The 16,405-nt window shown below is 37.8% G+C and overlaps 1 protein-coding gene across 1 annotated transcript in view; it reads left to right on the top strand.

Moving 5' to 3' along the window:
* LOC150094452 (neuroglian-like) overlaps positions 1–16,405 on the top strand; it is a 479,168-nt gene that overhangs the window by 333,979 nt on the left and 128,784 nt on the right. Inside the window, exon 15 of the mRNA XM_090412472.1 lies at positions 214–451. Within this exon, the coding sequence (XP_090268598.1) occupies positions 214–451 (238 nt within the window). The remainder of the gene's footprint in view (positions 1–213; positions 452–16,405) is intronic.

The following is a 16,405-nucleotide window of genomic DNA, read 5'->3' as shown; positions in this document are numbered from 1 at the left end:
ATCTTTTGTCTGTTACAATTGCACTGCTTCACTTACTCAGTGTTGCATATACATGCTGTGTTGTGCTCTGATGATGCCGATTTGAAATTTTCAGCAAAATATAAGCAAGTTAATAAAACATCTTTTTATAAAATAGTTCATTTGATGTTGTTAATACCATTAAAAATAAGTCTTGTTTAAAATATAACTTAATTGAATATGGTTTTTTTATAGCCAATGCCATTGATAGAACAAAATGCACCAGGATTTTTTTACAAGGTCTTCTGGAAAAGAGAGGATATACCTCAGACTGGTTGGGAACGGAAAGAATTATATGATTGGCAGCAAAGCCAACTTGTGTTGGAAAATCAGCCAACTTTTAAGCCATATCGAATCAAAGTGGAAGCACATAACCGCAGGGGTCAAGCAAATATTACTCCTACTGAAATAGTTGGTTACTCGGGTGAAGATGGTAAGTCATAATTAATAGTTTTATTTTAGATTTTAATTTTACTGGACACACTTCAGTAATGATAGGTAAAGTACATGAATCTATGTATATTTACAAAAATTTAAAAGAGCTTTGTGCTGATATTTTTTTGTTTATATTAAAAAAATTACCAGACCACTTCATATATAAAATTTTCTTTAACTGATATTATATGGTCAGTTCTTACTATTACAAACTACCAAGATGTCCTGACTTCATTCTTCATTCCCATCATTCTGTAAGAAATCTTCTATGGTAAATATTATTATTATTATTATTATTACGGGCAACTCCAGGGAGTCATTAGACTCATCGAGGGAGGCCCCAAATCATTTTCATCACAACTATTCGACATTCATACAGTATCTATCATACCTCGCCTTAAACTCATTCACTGTCACAGCATCCACCACAGACTCAGGGAGCGCATTCCACTCATTCACTACTCTAAAAGTAAAGAACCCAGCTCTAACACCTTTACTAACCACACTTTTGCCCAGTTTCCATGGATGTCCCCTAGTCCTCCCACAACCAGCCCTGTTCTCAAAAATATCTTCTGAATTAATTTTATAGAAACCCTTCAGTAATTTGAATGTCTCAATCATATCTCCCCTCCTCCGCCTATCAACCAATTTTTGCAACCCACAAATCCTCAACCTGTTCTCATACGGTTCATTCCACAGACCTGCTATCATCTTGGTCACTCGCCTCTGGATCCTCTCCACCTCCTCCCCATCAAGAAGAAACCTAGGTGACCAAATCTGAGCACAGTAGTCGAGATGAGGTCTTATCAAGGCTCGATACAGAGGAACAATAACCTGCTTGTCTCTGCTTGTCAACGTATTCTTCAGCAACCAAGTGATTTGATGAGCTGATTTGGCCACTTTTGCAATGTGTCCCCTAAATTTCAATTCCTTATCCACCAACACTCCTAAATCTCGTGCCTCATCAATTTCCTGGAGCACGGTTCCACCAATGCAGTAAACTGCCTCCCATCTTTTCACCCCAAAATGCATAACCTTACATTTTGCCACATTAAATTGACATCCATTCTCCCTAGCCCAGACCTCCAATCTATCCAAATCATCCTGCAAAATTTTGACGTCATCTGCATTCACTATTGCCCTACCCAACTTCGCATCATCCGCAAACAAATGAACTGTTCCTCTCAGATCCTTTCCTATATCATTTATGAACAAATTAAACAGCAGTGGTCCAAGAACAGATCCTTGTGGTACACCACTAGTCACAGGCCGTCTAGTGGACTCTACTCCTGAGTAAACCACTCTCTGATATCTCTCCGTCAACCACCCTCCTATCCATCTCACCAACCCTATGTCCATTCCCATATGCTGCAATTTACTGATTAGAATTCCATGTGGTATCCTGTCAAAGGCCTTAGCAAGGTCCAGCAGAATCACTGTAAACCCATTACCCTTATCCAGTTCAGCCGTCACTGTGTTATAATACGTGAGCAAGTTACTGAGGCATGACCTACCCTTCACAAAACCATGCTGTCCCCGATACAGTATCCCATTTTCTTCTATCCAATCTTGTATTTTCCTCTTGACTATTTTCTCTAAGACCTTGATAATGATTCCTGTTATGCTGATTGGCCGGTAATTTTCAACAGCAGCCTTGGAACCACCTTTGTGCAGTGGAACTATTTTCCCCTCTTTCCACCCCCTTGGGACTGACCCAGTCCTGAGGCTCAAATTAAACATAATGGTCAAGGGCACTGACAATTCTTTGGCCGCTTCACGTACAACACGAGCTGGTATACCATCCAATCCCACAGATGTATTGACATTGAGGTTCTGTAATAGACTAGTTACCTCTACCTCATTCATCACAATTCCAGTATAAGCTGTTGGTTCCTCCATTTCCGCAAAGCCACCACCTGGATGATATACTCTTGCAAAGTGCTCGCTCAGTAATTCCACAACATCGACTGATTCAGTTACCTCCCTACCCTCAGCATTTTTTAAGATCATTCTACCATGAGCATTTTTCCTTTTACTTGCAACATATTGAAAAAACTGTTTGGGATTCTCTTTAGCCTGCATGGCCAATTTCCTTTCGTAATCTGCTTTTGCTTTTCTTACCACCCTTGTTACCATCCTGGCCTGAGCTTTATACTGTTCATGCACCTGATGGTCACCCTTCTCCTTAAATTCCCTCCACAATTGTTTCTTTTTTTGCAGCTCAAGCTTAATAGTGTTATTCATCCATTTAACCCCTACCTGATTTATTATTCGGACTCTTGGTATACAGTCAACCATTGCCTCCTGCAAACAGTTCTTAACCACCTCCCATGCACCATCAACATCCAGCCCTTGCAGTTTTACATGCCATGGCATTGAGCCAAGCACACACCTAAGCTTGTCATACTTACCAGCCCGGTAATTCCACATATACCCTGTCTTAATTGTAAATTCGACTCCTTTAGCCACCTCCCAAGTCATGACCTTATGGTCACTCTCACCAATTGGTGGCAACATGGTCATGTTCGTTACAGCTACATTCTCAGTTGCAATTACTAGGTCCAGCACTCTCTGCCCCCTGGTATTTTCCAATACATGTTGCCGTAGATAGTTGTCCCTTAATAACTGCATAAAATCCAATTCCTTCCTCCCATGTGCCCTCTCCTCTTTCCAGTCAATGTTACCATAATTGAAATCACCCATAATAATTACCCTCCTTCCATTCATTTCTTCTATTTGCTTATGCATACTATTCCCACCATCCACTCCATCACCCGGTCTATAGCAGCACCCAATTGTATATTTTGTTCTGCTAGATTGTATCTCACACCAAACAGCCTCAAATGTGCTTTTTTCCCCATCCTGCAGTTCAACTTCTATACTCCTTGGCTGAAGCTCATCAGCTATCATCAATAACACTCCTCCCCCCTTTTTATTCACCCTGTCACTCCTGAACACGCTATACCCATCGCATTCAATCCCACTAGCTTTATCATCTTCTGTCAGCCATGTTTCACTAATACCGACAACCTGTGGCCTGGAAGTGCCAACCATGGCCAAAAACTCTTCCTTCTTGTTCCTAATACTCCTGGCATTAGTGTACATGAATCGCAGAAGCCCATTTGTCCCATCCCTACTTTGATTCCTTATACTAATTATCCCATTCTGATTTGTTGTCCGTCGTACTCGCCCGGGCGTAATATACTCATTCATACACTTAACTGCCCCCCCTAAAGTCTGCATATCTACTCCCCCCCCTCTTAATAAATCTAGTTTCCCTGAGTCTGTACATCCACTTCCACATCATTCATCAACACTCTTTCAAGTCTCCGTACACCAACTCCATTCAAATGTAACCCATCCATCTTATATAAGTCCTTTCGCCCATCGAACTCATTCCACACATCCACAAATTCCACACCACTCTCCATGCATAACCCACGCATAAAGTCATTGGCAATTATGGCCCTCCTTCTAAACACTTCGCTGTCATACCGCGGTAAGATACTCACCATCCTAACTCTCTCACTCTTCTCTTTTGCTACCTCAAACAACTCCCTCACATCCTCTATCATTTCCATTTTGTCCTCTTTCAAATCATTCGTTCCTGCCACTATTATCATCTCTTTCACCCTCTGTTTTTGCAGTCGAATAGATTCGCTGACGTCCTTTATGTTCGCACCCGGCTGGTACGACTTCGTTAAACTCTCAATTATTACGCCTCTTAATAGCGAATCCCCATACAGCACTCGCTCCTTCATTTTATTGACGTTTACGTACATTCTATTTTTTGCCGTCACAGACTTCCGCCGGTTATTTGTCGGTACGTTCAACACACATTTTTGCATACGCTCCAGTTGTCGTTTGGCTCTGTGTATCGCGCCATGTAAACGGGCAATTTCGCTACTCGCAATTATCTCACCATTTTCATTATCGATCAAATCATCCATTCCTTCGGTGTTTCTACCTTCATTTACACTTTCAGCGACGCTCTCACACATATCTGGCACTACCACGCAATTCTCTAGTACACCGCCATTTTCTACATTCTGACTACCGTTAACGATATCAGTCTCGATACACGAAACACGCTTGAAGTCTTCATTCTCTTTACACTTTCTACACATATTAACTCCACTATCACTTTCTAACCAGACTCCTACCGCTCTTCGCAAGGCATACATCTCACAGACAGCACATTGCATAAATTCTTTTACATCAAAACTCTTAAGCAAGCATGGCGACCTGGCCGCCATTTTTTTCTTTATCGGTGCCATGTGTACGCTATCTTTTCTTAAAAATAATAATTAAAATAACAGAAAACACGCAAAAATTGCACAGACACACCAAGAATCAAAAAGCAAACAATACTACTTAAAATTCTGGTAAAATATCTAATGTTAACACAAAATAATACTGATCTTTCCAGGAGCTCACGACAAGCCGACGATCTAATCCGTGCGACACCAAGCGACCCAAATATGTGATCCTTAGAAGATCGATGTAGGGTGGTCTGAGAAGTTCTCAACCATAGATGGCAACACTATCGGCAAGATTTTTTTTTTTTTTTTTAAGTTGGTACATCTGTCATAAACATCCATGTGAAATTGCATGTCATTCTATCAAGTAGTTTGTTTTATACAGTTGTCTGTATCCCTTGAAATGGAAAAAATTGAGTAGCCTTTGACCTGGCTTTTCAATGAAAGTCTGGCTGCTGGAAAGGTGCCCATGGAATGGAAGGAAGGTAAGATAGTGCCATTGCATAAGGGTGGTAGCAGACTGGAAATGTCTAATAGACCAGTTTGTGTGTCATCAGTAGTTAGTAAGATCTTGGAGAAAGTAGCGAAGGACCGTATACAGCATTGGGCAGATGAGGGTAATGTTATCTGTCAGAGTCAACATGGATTTGTGAAGGGGACACTCTTGTTTTAGCAATATGCTAACCTTTTATGATAAAGTTACAAGATCATTAGATGAGGGAAAGGTATATACTGCCATTTTCTTAGACTTAGCAAAGGCATTTGACAGGGTACCACATGATAAGCTGATATTTTAGTTGCAGCACATGGGTCTGGATGTCAGATTGGTCAACTGGATTCAGGATTGGCTGTCTGATAGGTATCAGAGGGTTGTGTATGGTGGGGCAGTTTCAAGGAAGCAGAGGGTTACAAGTGGGGTCCCACAGGGCTCAGTACTGGGACCTATATTGTTTAATCTTTATATCAATGACATTGTTGGATTGCAATGAGATATTCAGTTGTTTGCAGATGATGTGAACCTGGGAAGGATTATTAGTAATAGTGCAGATGTGGCAGCCCTGCAAGAGGATTTGAATAAGCTTGATAGATGGGCAAATGAATGGAGGTATCGGTTTAATGCAGCAAAATGTAAGGTCTCGAGGTTTTGGAAACATCGATGGGACACCGCATACTCTGTGGGAAGAGTTATATAGGAGGAAGTAGGGGAGACAACAGATCTGGGGTTGATGATTGATACACCTGAAATTTAGGGGACATATTGCAAAGATGGCGAAGGTAACACAGAGGATTGCTGCAATAATGAGAAGGACACTGACCTGCAGAGATAAAACAGTTATCATTCCATTGTATAAGACCCTGATCAGACCACACTTGGACTATTGCTTTCAGATTTGGTCCCCAAGATTTGAAGGGGATAAATTAACTGTGGAAAGAGTACAAAGGCAGATAACAAAAATGGTTTCAGGACTGTACAATGATAGTTATGAGGATTGGCTGAGGGAATGTTGACTGCAGAGTTTGGTGGATAGAAGAAAGAGAGGTGATATGATTGAGACTTTTAAACTGTTGAGAGGTGGTTACAGGGTCGACACTGGGGAGTTCTTTCACTTGGTTGAACAGCGGGAAGGAGTGATGACAAGAGGCCATCCCTGGAAGTTATGAAAGGAAACTGTGAGCAAGAGGGTGAGGAGTGGTTTCTTTGCATGGAGGGTGGTTGAGCCGTGGAATGCATTGCCTGATAGAGTGGTGAGGGCGAGAACGGTCAATGAGTTTAAGGAGTGGTATGATAGACTTTGTGTTTCTTAGTGGGAACCTCCCCTCGATGAGTCTTGATAGACTTTGTTTCTTAGGAAGGACCTCCCAAGATGAGTCTTTTGACTCCATGAAGGCCTGAATAATAATAAAAATAATAATAATCATATGGTTATAAATTCTTTATAAAAGAAGGTTTGCCAAAAGAAATTCATGGACTGCCGAGCTTAAACATGGCCATACCAGCCTTGAAGATGATGCATGTGAAGGACGTCCAAAAAGTGTACCACCACCAGAAATCATCGATAAAGTGCACGATATGGTAATGGATGACCAGCAAGTCAAAGTGCATGAAATTGCTGAGACTATAGGCATTTCAAAAGAATGTGTAGAATATATTTTGCATGAAGAATTGCAAATGAAAAAGCTTTGTGCAAGATGGGTGCAGTGCTTGCTCACAGCAGATCAAAAACACACTCGCATGAAAATCTCTGAACAGTGCTTGGAGCATTTTAACAAGAATAAAACTGATTTTGTGCATCGATTTATTACAATGAATGAGACTTGGATTCATCATTACCCACCAGGATCCAAACAGCAGTCAAAACAGTGGACAGAAGCCGGTTGTTCAGTGCCAAAGTAAACAAAGTTGGTTCCATCAGCAGGAAAGATCATGGCATCGGTGTTTTGGGATGCTAAAGGCATTTTGTTTATTAATTATCTTGTAAAGGGTAAAGCAATAACCTGGGAATATTATTCTGATCTTTTAACCGCACTAGATGAAAAAATTCATGAGAAAAGACCCGGTTTGCAGAAGGAAGAAAATCATCTTTCATCAGGACAATGCACCTGCCCACAAAGGTGTTTTGGCAATGGGAGAATTAATGGATCTGCACTATGAATTGTTGGAACATCCACCCTATTCCCCAGATTTGGCTCCCTCTGACTTCTATCTCTTCCCAAAACTAAAACCCTTCCTCGCTGGTCAACGTTTTTCTTCGAATCAATAAGTGACTGCAGCTGTAGTGGGGTATTTTGCAGATCTTACTGAGAACCACTACAAGGATGGGATAATGGCACTGGAGCATCGTTAGAATAAATGTATTAGTCTTAAGCGAGATTATATTGAAAAATAAAAATAATTTTGAAATTATAAATTCGTTTTTTCATTATTAGGCCTAGAACTTTTTCAGACCACCCTCATGTGAAAATGAAAAAAATATAAACGTAACCTAGTTCAAAAACAAACCAGAGTAAAAGTATACAATACATTAGTCCTACCAGTCCTATTGTATGGAAATGAAATCTGGACAATAAAACAAAAAAGACAAATTAAGATTAATAACAGCTGAATGAAATGAAGACGAATTAAACCAGGAATCGATAATAGAAAAAAATTTAAAAATATAAACATAAATGGATGGAGCACATTGAAAGAATGAAAACAGAAAGATTACCAAAACAAGCCTTAAATTACAAACCATTAAGAAAAAGAAAACCAGGACCTCCTCTAAAGATTTTCAACAATGACTTCTAAGGGTCTAATCCTTGAAAAGCTTGATGATTTGTAATTGTTAATATGAATTTTTTTAACAGGAGGTCATGTTTTACCAATTGAAGATGTTGCAGCTCCAATTTTATCAAATCTTAGAAATTAAAAACTATTCCAAAAAAAAAAAAAAAAAAAAATTTCCAGTGTATAATACACATTTGAGCCCTATTATTAAGGTAAAATCTTTTTTTCCCTCAGAACTGGATGAATTTTCAAAGTTTGGAGCTTCCCCTTTTTTTCACCAAATTGCATAAAAATATGCTGATCAAACCAATTTTAAAAATATGCAAAAATATTTATTACTGCATGGGAGTATATTGGAAAATATAAAACACATAGCTTTATGAAAATTACAGTGAGATATTTACAAGCAAGTATGAATATTATTTGTAAAGTTTTAATGTGCAAGCACTCTAATCACAACTCTGCATTGGCTTATTGCAGCTGCCTCATTCTTACACCAATTTATTCAGCGATTTTTTTTTTTTTTTTTACATACATTGCAACCTGGAATGAGACTGGAACAGGCCACCTGGCCTAAAATCCATGTTAGGAAGAAGAAGAAGCAGCAGCAACCTATAACTTGCTTTTTGATGAAAAATGGAGCTGCCTCCTTTTTGCAGCAATGTCTTCAGTTTGTTTCTGTACTATAACAAGGTGATGAATGCATTGGACAGGGGAGATGCATATACAGTAGTATACCTAGATTTTGCAAAGGCTTTGATAGATTGCTGCACAGTAAGATGGGCATAATTTGTAACAGATAGAATTGGATACCAGATTAGTGAGTTGGATAAGTAACTAGCCACTAGTAGTGTAGGGGAGATCTTTTGGGCCATTATTGTTTAGGTTGTATATTTATGATATTGGAATGGTTTAACTGGATATATGCATTGTTTGCAGATGGTGCAAAATTGAGGAGAATGATGAGGAGTCAAGCAGATGATTTGGCCTTACAAGAGGAGTGGAATTGTCAGTCCATTGTTGCAAAGTGAAAGATTCTGCAATTTGGTAGGCAACAATGGGATGAAAATTATACACTTGAAGGAGGTAAAGGAGATGGAAGATATGGAAGTAACGATAAACAGGAACTTGAAGTTCATGGGTCACATAGCTTCACAACTGGTGCTATCAAATCAGATTATGATAGTGATGTGGAGGACACCTTGACATGCAGAAATTATGAAGTTATATCACTGTATTTATACAATGAAGCTATAACCTCTTTTTATAAGTTCTTGATTAGGTTAATATGGATGATTCCTTTCCTTTAGTATTATTTTATTTGGTCACTTCACTTTTGTGGTGTGCAGATTCATTAGAAAGAATCCAAAATAGATTGACTAAGGTGGTTACTGATGGTTGGTATATGAAGATAGAATGCAATTTGCAAAACCTTGTGAAGAGGGGATATAATTGAGACATCTAAGTTGGTAAGGAATTGTTACCAGATTGATATGTTAATTATTATTATTATACAGGTATCTCCATGGAGTCAGAAGACTCATTGTGGGAGATCCACTTATTTACACACAATACCTATCATACTTAAACTCATTCTCTGATGAAGCTGGCAATCCATTCACAATCCTCAAGCAAAAACCTAATCCTAACACCCTTGATAACCACACTTCTACACAACTTCCACTGGTGACCCCTTGTTCTCTCCATTCTTACCATGTACTGAAAAGTCTTAAGTGTCAATCCTATTAAACTTCAGCAATTTAAATGGCTCAATGCCTCCTCTTTCTCATCCATCAGCCAATGTGGAAGAAGTTTTTCATGGAATGTGAGAAGGGGGTAAAATAAAAGGCTATCCCTAGAAACTGCATAAGGAGAGTAGAACAGGTTCTTTGTATGGAGATTGGTTGGCAAGTGGAGTGCATTGCCTGACAGCATGATAAATGTAGGAACATCAAATAAGTTTGACAGTGTGGTAAATGTGGGTAAATTGAATAAGTTTGAACAGCTTGATGAATTTTGTGTGTTTCTAGATAGTAAATAAACATGTTAGAAAGCTATGGTCAAAAGTCGTGGGAAGATTTTAGAAATAATAAAGATTATATAAATATCATGAAGATGGTGAAATGTTTTTGAGACTTAAGAAATATTACTGTTAAAGGAATCAGAGATGTGATAAAGATGTCATGATATTTGAAAATAAGGACTTTCCTTCATGGTTACATGGTGATCAGAACTTGTTATAAAATTATGGAAACTACTGTGTTAGAGTAAAACTTAAGTTTAACATTAATCACATTGGCAATCTAGAGTATACACATATATGCAAAGAAACAAGTTGCACTACAATCTACATGGTATTCTCAAGTTACATTGATTTGGTCAACTGTTAAAACTACTGGCCTGACCTCTGGTGAAAAAAAAAAACTTACTACATTAATGCTAGTCTTATTATCTCTTTGGTTAGAAAAATAAATTAAGCTAGAGCGCAACATGTTCACACAAAGTTACTCATATAAATTAAAACAAAACAGTATTGATGGTGGCCAATAAAAGCTGAAATTATTTTATTTAAGGTGTAACTAGATAGTTTGATCATATGAACATTTCCTACACTTGATTGGTCACTCCTCAGGGAAGAGATAACAATAATGTTGAACTTTAATTACTTAATAAACTGGATGTGTTATACCACATAGAAAGAGGCATTAAGTCTCTTCCAAATAATATAGCTGATAAAATTTGTTTAAAACCCAGTAATGCTTTGTACAAAAAGAAAACCATATGTAGCAATCTTACAAAAACAGAACTAGCAGCAGGCAAGTCATTAAAATCTAATCAGGTTATAATTGTAACAAAATCGGACAAAGGTAATGCCAGGGTCGTCCTTAACAGATCAACTTTCATCTGATAAATGTATCAACTACTCTGATAACAGCACTTGTGAACTATAATCCGACTGACAGGATTAAGAAAAAAAACTGAAATTACTTAAGTCTGTCATTTCTTGGCCATCTTGTCTTGTCAGATGTCATCTCCTTCCAGGAGGTTGACCACTATGGCTTCCATGTACGGTTTTGTGCTTCCCTTTTGCATTCTTCATAGGACAAAAAAAGTCCAGTCCTTAATATTTCCCATCCAATATGCTCTTTGTCTTCCTCTTCTTTTTCCTTGTATCATTCCTTCTAGAAGTGTTTTTTGTACGGATTCATGACCAAGGTGGTTTTCCTTTTCTTAATGGTTTTCAACAGATTCCTATCCTCTCCAATCATCTCTAATATTTCTAAATTAGTTTTTTTTGGCAGTCCATGGGACTCTAAGAATTCTTCTGAGGATCCACATCTCAAAGGCTTTAATTTATTTTCACAATATTTTGATATTATCCAGGTTTCTACTCCATATAGCAGTGTTGACCATACGTAGCATTTGCACAGCCTAATTCTTGTTTTTGTGTGAATTTCCCTTGAGGTCAGAATGTTTTTCATGCTAGTGAAGGTTGATCTAGCAATTTCTATTCTTAATATTTCCTCATCACACTTTTCATTCTCTGTAATTTGTTGACCCAAATATATAACTGTAAATATAACTCTCTACTTGATCTAAAGTATTTCCTCTGATCTTAATATTTATATCGGGTATTTTTCCTTTTTCTCTTGTTACCAGCATGGTTTTGGGTTTTGTGAAGTTGAAATTAAGTCCATATTTTTCACTTAGCTTCAGCGTCTCTTCTAGTAGGTTTTGAAGATGTTTTTCATTTTCAGCTAGCAGTACTGTATCATCTACATATCTTGAGTTGTTTATATTCCTGCCTCCTATGCTGACTCCTTTAAATTCTTCTAATTGCTTTTCAGTATAGAGGTTAAACAATATAGGAGAAAGAACAAAGCCTTGTCTAACACCCTTCTTTACTGGGAATTCCTCTGAAACTTCTCCTGATATTTTTATTGAGGCAGTTTGTTCCCAATATAGATTTATCAGTAATCTGGTATCTTTACCATCTTACTCCTAAATTTTTTCTGATGCATTTGATTAGTTGTTCATGTTGTATATTGTCCAAGGCCTTTGTGTAGTCAATAAAACATAAGTAGACTTCTTTCTGCTTCTCCAGATATCTTTCTATAATAGTTCTAATATTGAAGAGTCCTTCTCTAGTTCCTTTATTTTCCTGGAAACCAGATTGTGTTTTGTTAATTTCCATTTTTATTTTATGTTTATTTCTTTCTAGGATGATATATAACATAACTTTTGCTATCTGACTGATCAGACTGATTGTTCTGTATTCTTCACATTTGATTGTCTTCGATTTTTTTAGGTATTGGTAGGAACGTTGAGTGCTTAAAATCTTTTGGCAGGTGTCCAGTTTCGTATATTTTGTTACATGTCAGCCAGTGATCTTATAGCCTTATCATCTAAAGCCTTTAGATATTTTGCCATAATTCCATCCATTCCTGGAGCTTTTCCTGGTTTCAGTTTCCTAATGGCATTTGTTATTTTCCAGGTAAGAATAGTAGGCCCCTCCAAATCTTCTTGCATTGACTTATCTATTCTATCATGATTGTAGAGTTCCTTTGAATACTCTACCCATCTATCCCTTATTTTGTCTTTCTCCATTAGGATGTTTCCACTGGTATCTTCAATACAATGAGAGCCTACCCTTGCAAGATTTGTTAGTTAGCTCCTAACTTTTTCATGAAGTTCTCTGGTTTTGTGCTTTTTGTCCAGAAGTTCAATTTCTTTGTATTTGTTGTTGAGCCATAGTTCTTTTGCAATCCTACATTCTTTCCTGATCTCCTTGTTTAAGTTCTTGTATTCAAGACAAGTTTTGTGTTTCTTTCTTTCCTCCATTTTCAGCATCTTGTCATTCATTCATCCACGGTTTATTCATTTTCTTCTCAAATTTGGGAATTGTTTGTGTTACTGCCTTTTTTATGCCCTCTTTCCTCAATCTCATCTTTAGGGTAAGGATACTTGGTGGAATCAGGAACATTAACAGCAGCAGATTGTGCCAGTTCCTTTAAAATTTATCTTGTATTTCTTGATTTTTAAGGGAGCCAAAATCATATTTTTCTATGTTTAGAGGTGTCATTGTCTTCTTTAATTTTATTGCTGCTTTAGGGTTGTGGTCTGATCCGATATCAGCCCCTGGGTATGTTTTGGCTTGCAAGATGTTATTCCGAAATCTTTTTTTTAATCATTATATAGTCAATCTGGTTCCTACAGCTGTCTCTGGGACGTTTCCAAGTGTAAAGTCTTCTAGGAGGGTGGCTAAATAAAGTATTTGCTATTACCAGATTGTTTTCTTCACAGAACTGTATTAATCTTTCTCCTCTTGGATTTCTATGTCCCAGGCCCTGGTTTTCCCATGCAGGAAGAGATCTTTCTGAGAGCCTACTTTAGCATTTAGATCTCTCATAATGATAGTTATGTCATCTTTTTTTAGCGTTGTTTAGTATATTTTGAATGTCTTCATAGAAACATTCTACATCTTCATCTGGGTAATCAGAAATAGGTGCATATATTTGGATAATAAAAATATTAAAGGTTGAGCTGCAATTATCCTGTCACTTATGAGCCAAAATCTAAATAAGGATTGCACAATCTTATTTTTTAGTACAAATGCTACTCCATTCCTATGACTGTCTCCACATGAGTATATAATTGAATGGCTCTGTTTATTTTTCCACTATTTTAGTCCATTTGACTTCAGTGATACCAGCAATGTCAATTTTCATTGCTTCAAGTTCTTGTAAGGTTATCTAACTTCCCAGCTTCATATAAGGTCCTTACATTCAAGTTGCAAGCCTTAAGAGAAGATTCTTAGTTTTCAGATGTGAAGGATCAGGAGATACCCTCCCTGGAGAGTTTAAGGTATCTTCATCATATGCTATTTTCATAGTATCCATCTTACGTTCCCGAGTTTCTCTCTCTTCTTCCCTGTAATGTTTACAATAGATAAAAGTTGCAGAGGGTCCAACTTTGTCTCTATTGCTTAAATCTGACACAATTCTCTGTTTCATGGTTTTTGGCCATCAGACACACTGTTAAAAAAAACTATTATCCCATTATGCATTATGGTGTTCCTAAGGTACACAAATATAACGTTCCACTTCAGCTGATAGTTGAGGGTATAGACAACCCAATTTATCACCTAGCCAAGAAATTAGCATCAATGCTCAAGTAGTTGGTAGGTCATTTTTCCTCTCCTATATAAGAACACACAACACTTCATAACAAAATTAAGAACATAGCACTCGGCAAAGATGATATATGTCAGATTTGATGTTTCTGCCATTTTCATAAATGTCCCAATCAGTTACACAATTCTTCTCTTACAGAAGATATTTCTGCCTAACATTATGGCTCTCTTTGTCCATGTACTACATTCCAGTTAAAATAATTTTTACCTAGAAAAAGAAGGTATGGACATGGGCTCACCATTATCCCCTTCCAATTGTTAACTTTTATATGGAAGCTTTTGAGCAACGTTCTCTAGATTCCTTTACTTTAAAACCTACAGTTTGGCTTAGGTTATGTTGACAATGTTTTCATTATCTGTCCACATAGAAGCCAAATGTTTAACACCTTCCTCAGCCACCTGAACAAACAACATGAGCACATACAATTTACTATTGAAATTGAAAATCAGAACTTGCTGGTCACACGTCTTCCCTCAGCAGCCTATCTTTCACTGTCTACTGCAAGCTTACACATAATCATGAACCATGGGCTCACTATTCATTGGTGTCTGATGCTTCCACCTTTCTTTGTCCAGTGCACAGTGTCTGTACACCCATTCCATACCAGTCCTTTATGTCATCTATCCATTATCTGTATGGTCTACCTCTTCTGTTTACACCATCCATAATACCAAACATGAATGTCTTTATCTTCTGGTCCTCACTCATTCTGCAGATGTATCCAAATAATTGCAGCTTCCATTTTGTAATCTTCTGCATTAGATTCTTCTTTGGTTGTATCTTCCGATAGAGCACTTCATTTGTAATTTTCTGTACCCATCCTATTCTTAGAATCTTCCTGTAACAAGTTCTTTCAAATGCCAAAATTCTTTTTCTTGATTCCTTATTTATCACCCAAGTTTCAGATCCATACAGTACACCACTAAAGATGAATGTTTCCAGCATTCTTAGTTTTGTTTGGCTGATCACTTTACTTTTCCAGATGTTATCCTCAGATTTGTTCTTCCCTTTGCAATCCTGATCTTTATTTTTTTTTTTTACAGTCCAAATCATATGTCATTTTACTTACCAAATGTGCGACTTGTTCTACATTTTCTATATCAATTCCATCCACTTGTATCTTTTGTTTCATGTTCTTCTCACCAAATACCAATAAAAAAAAAAAACCAGCTAACGCCTTTTTTTTTTATTCCCATATACAGGAGTAGGTGAGGCCATTTAGCTCTATCTAACTTTTGGAGACTGAGTGGGCAGTTCAATCTCCACTGGTACCCAATCAGAGACAGATGGTCCAAGGCTATCACTAATTAAGCGGTACGCAGTGAAGAGAGACGGCTCAAATGTGCCGCCATCTTGTGGTTCCTAACCGTAACACAATATATATTTTTTTTTAATGTCTGAAAAATAATGTGGGTTCTACGGTCGATTTTCTTGAGTTTACAGGACGAAAAACCTGCTTGCCCGTGCCAGAGATCGACTAACTCGGGAACCGGTTGATAAAAGGCTTAGAAAAATTTCCTCTAGTCGCCGACTAGACTCGAAACCAAGCCTTCCTTCGTGCGGCCAAGCGCGGTGGTGTGCAAATGCCACATCCACTGAAAAGTCCAAATACCATTGTCTTTGTTTTTTCCAAGTTCATAACAAGTCCAAATCTCTTTCCTTCATTTAACAGTTTCAATATTTTTTGTAGTTCTCTTTTGTCTTCTTCAATAATAACAATGTCATCTGCAAATTTCAGATTGTTAATTCTCATCCCATGTACTGATATTCCTTTTGCATCTTCCTTCATTTTATCCATCGCTGTTTCTAAATGTGTGATGAAAATGCTTGGTGATATAGGTTCTTCCCCCTGTCTAATACTTCTGCTTGTTCTAAACCAGGGGTACCCGTAACCCTGGGGGGGGGGGGTTATGGGAAGCTTGTCCAGGGGATACGGTGAATAGCAGGTAAATAAGTATATTATGCTATTAATATATTCCAAAAATAGTTATGTTATCAATACTTCAGGGCTATTCCATGTTGGTATTGTCTGTCAGCCACACCAACTACATTTCAGGTCTCTTTTCGGACACGGACACAGTGAGGTTGCATAGACTTTTTTCTCATTGCAGGGTCCGATAACTCAAAATGCCTGGCTAAGATTCAAGATAGCTAATGAAATTGCCAGATTGGCGCTTCCTCAAGGCTCGCCTCCATGGCATCTGCACTTTCTGCGCATGCACGTGAAGTAC

The sequence above is a fragment of the Typopeltis vanoorti genome, chromosome 22 (assembly GCF_054136105.1).
Source record: "Typopeltis vanoorti isolate ZY-2024b chromosome 22, IOZ_Tvanoo_1.0, whole genome shotgun sequence".
NCBI lineage: Eukaryota > Metazoa > Arthropoda > Arachnida > Uropygi > Thelyphonidae > Typopeltis > Typopeltis vanoorti.
Note: the sequence above shows the minus strand (reverse complement) of the source record. Positions and strands in the feature narration are given on the sequence as shown.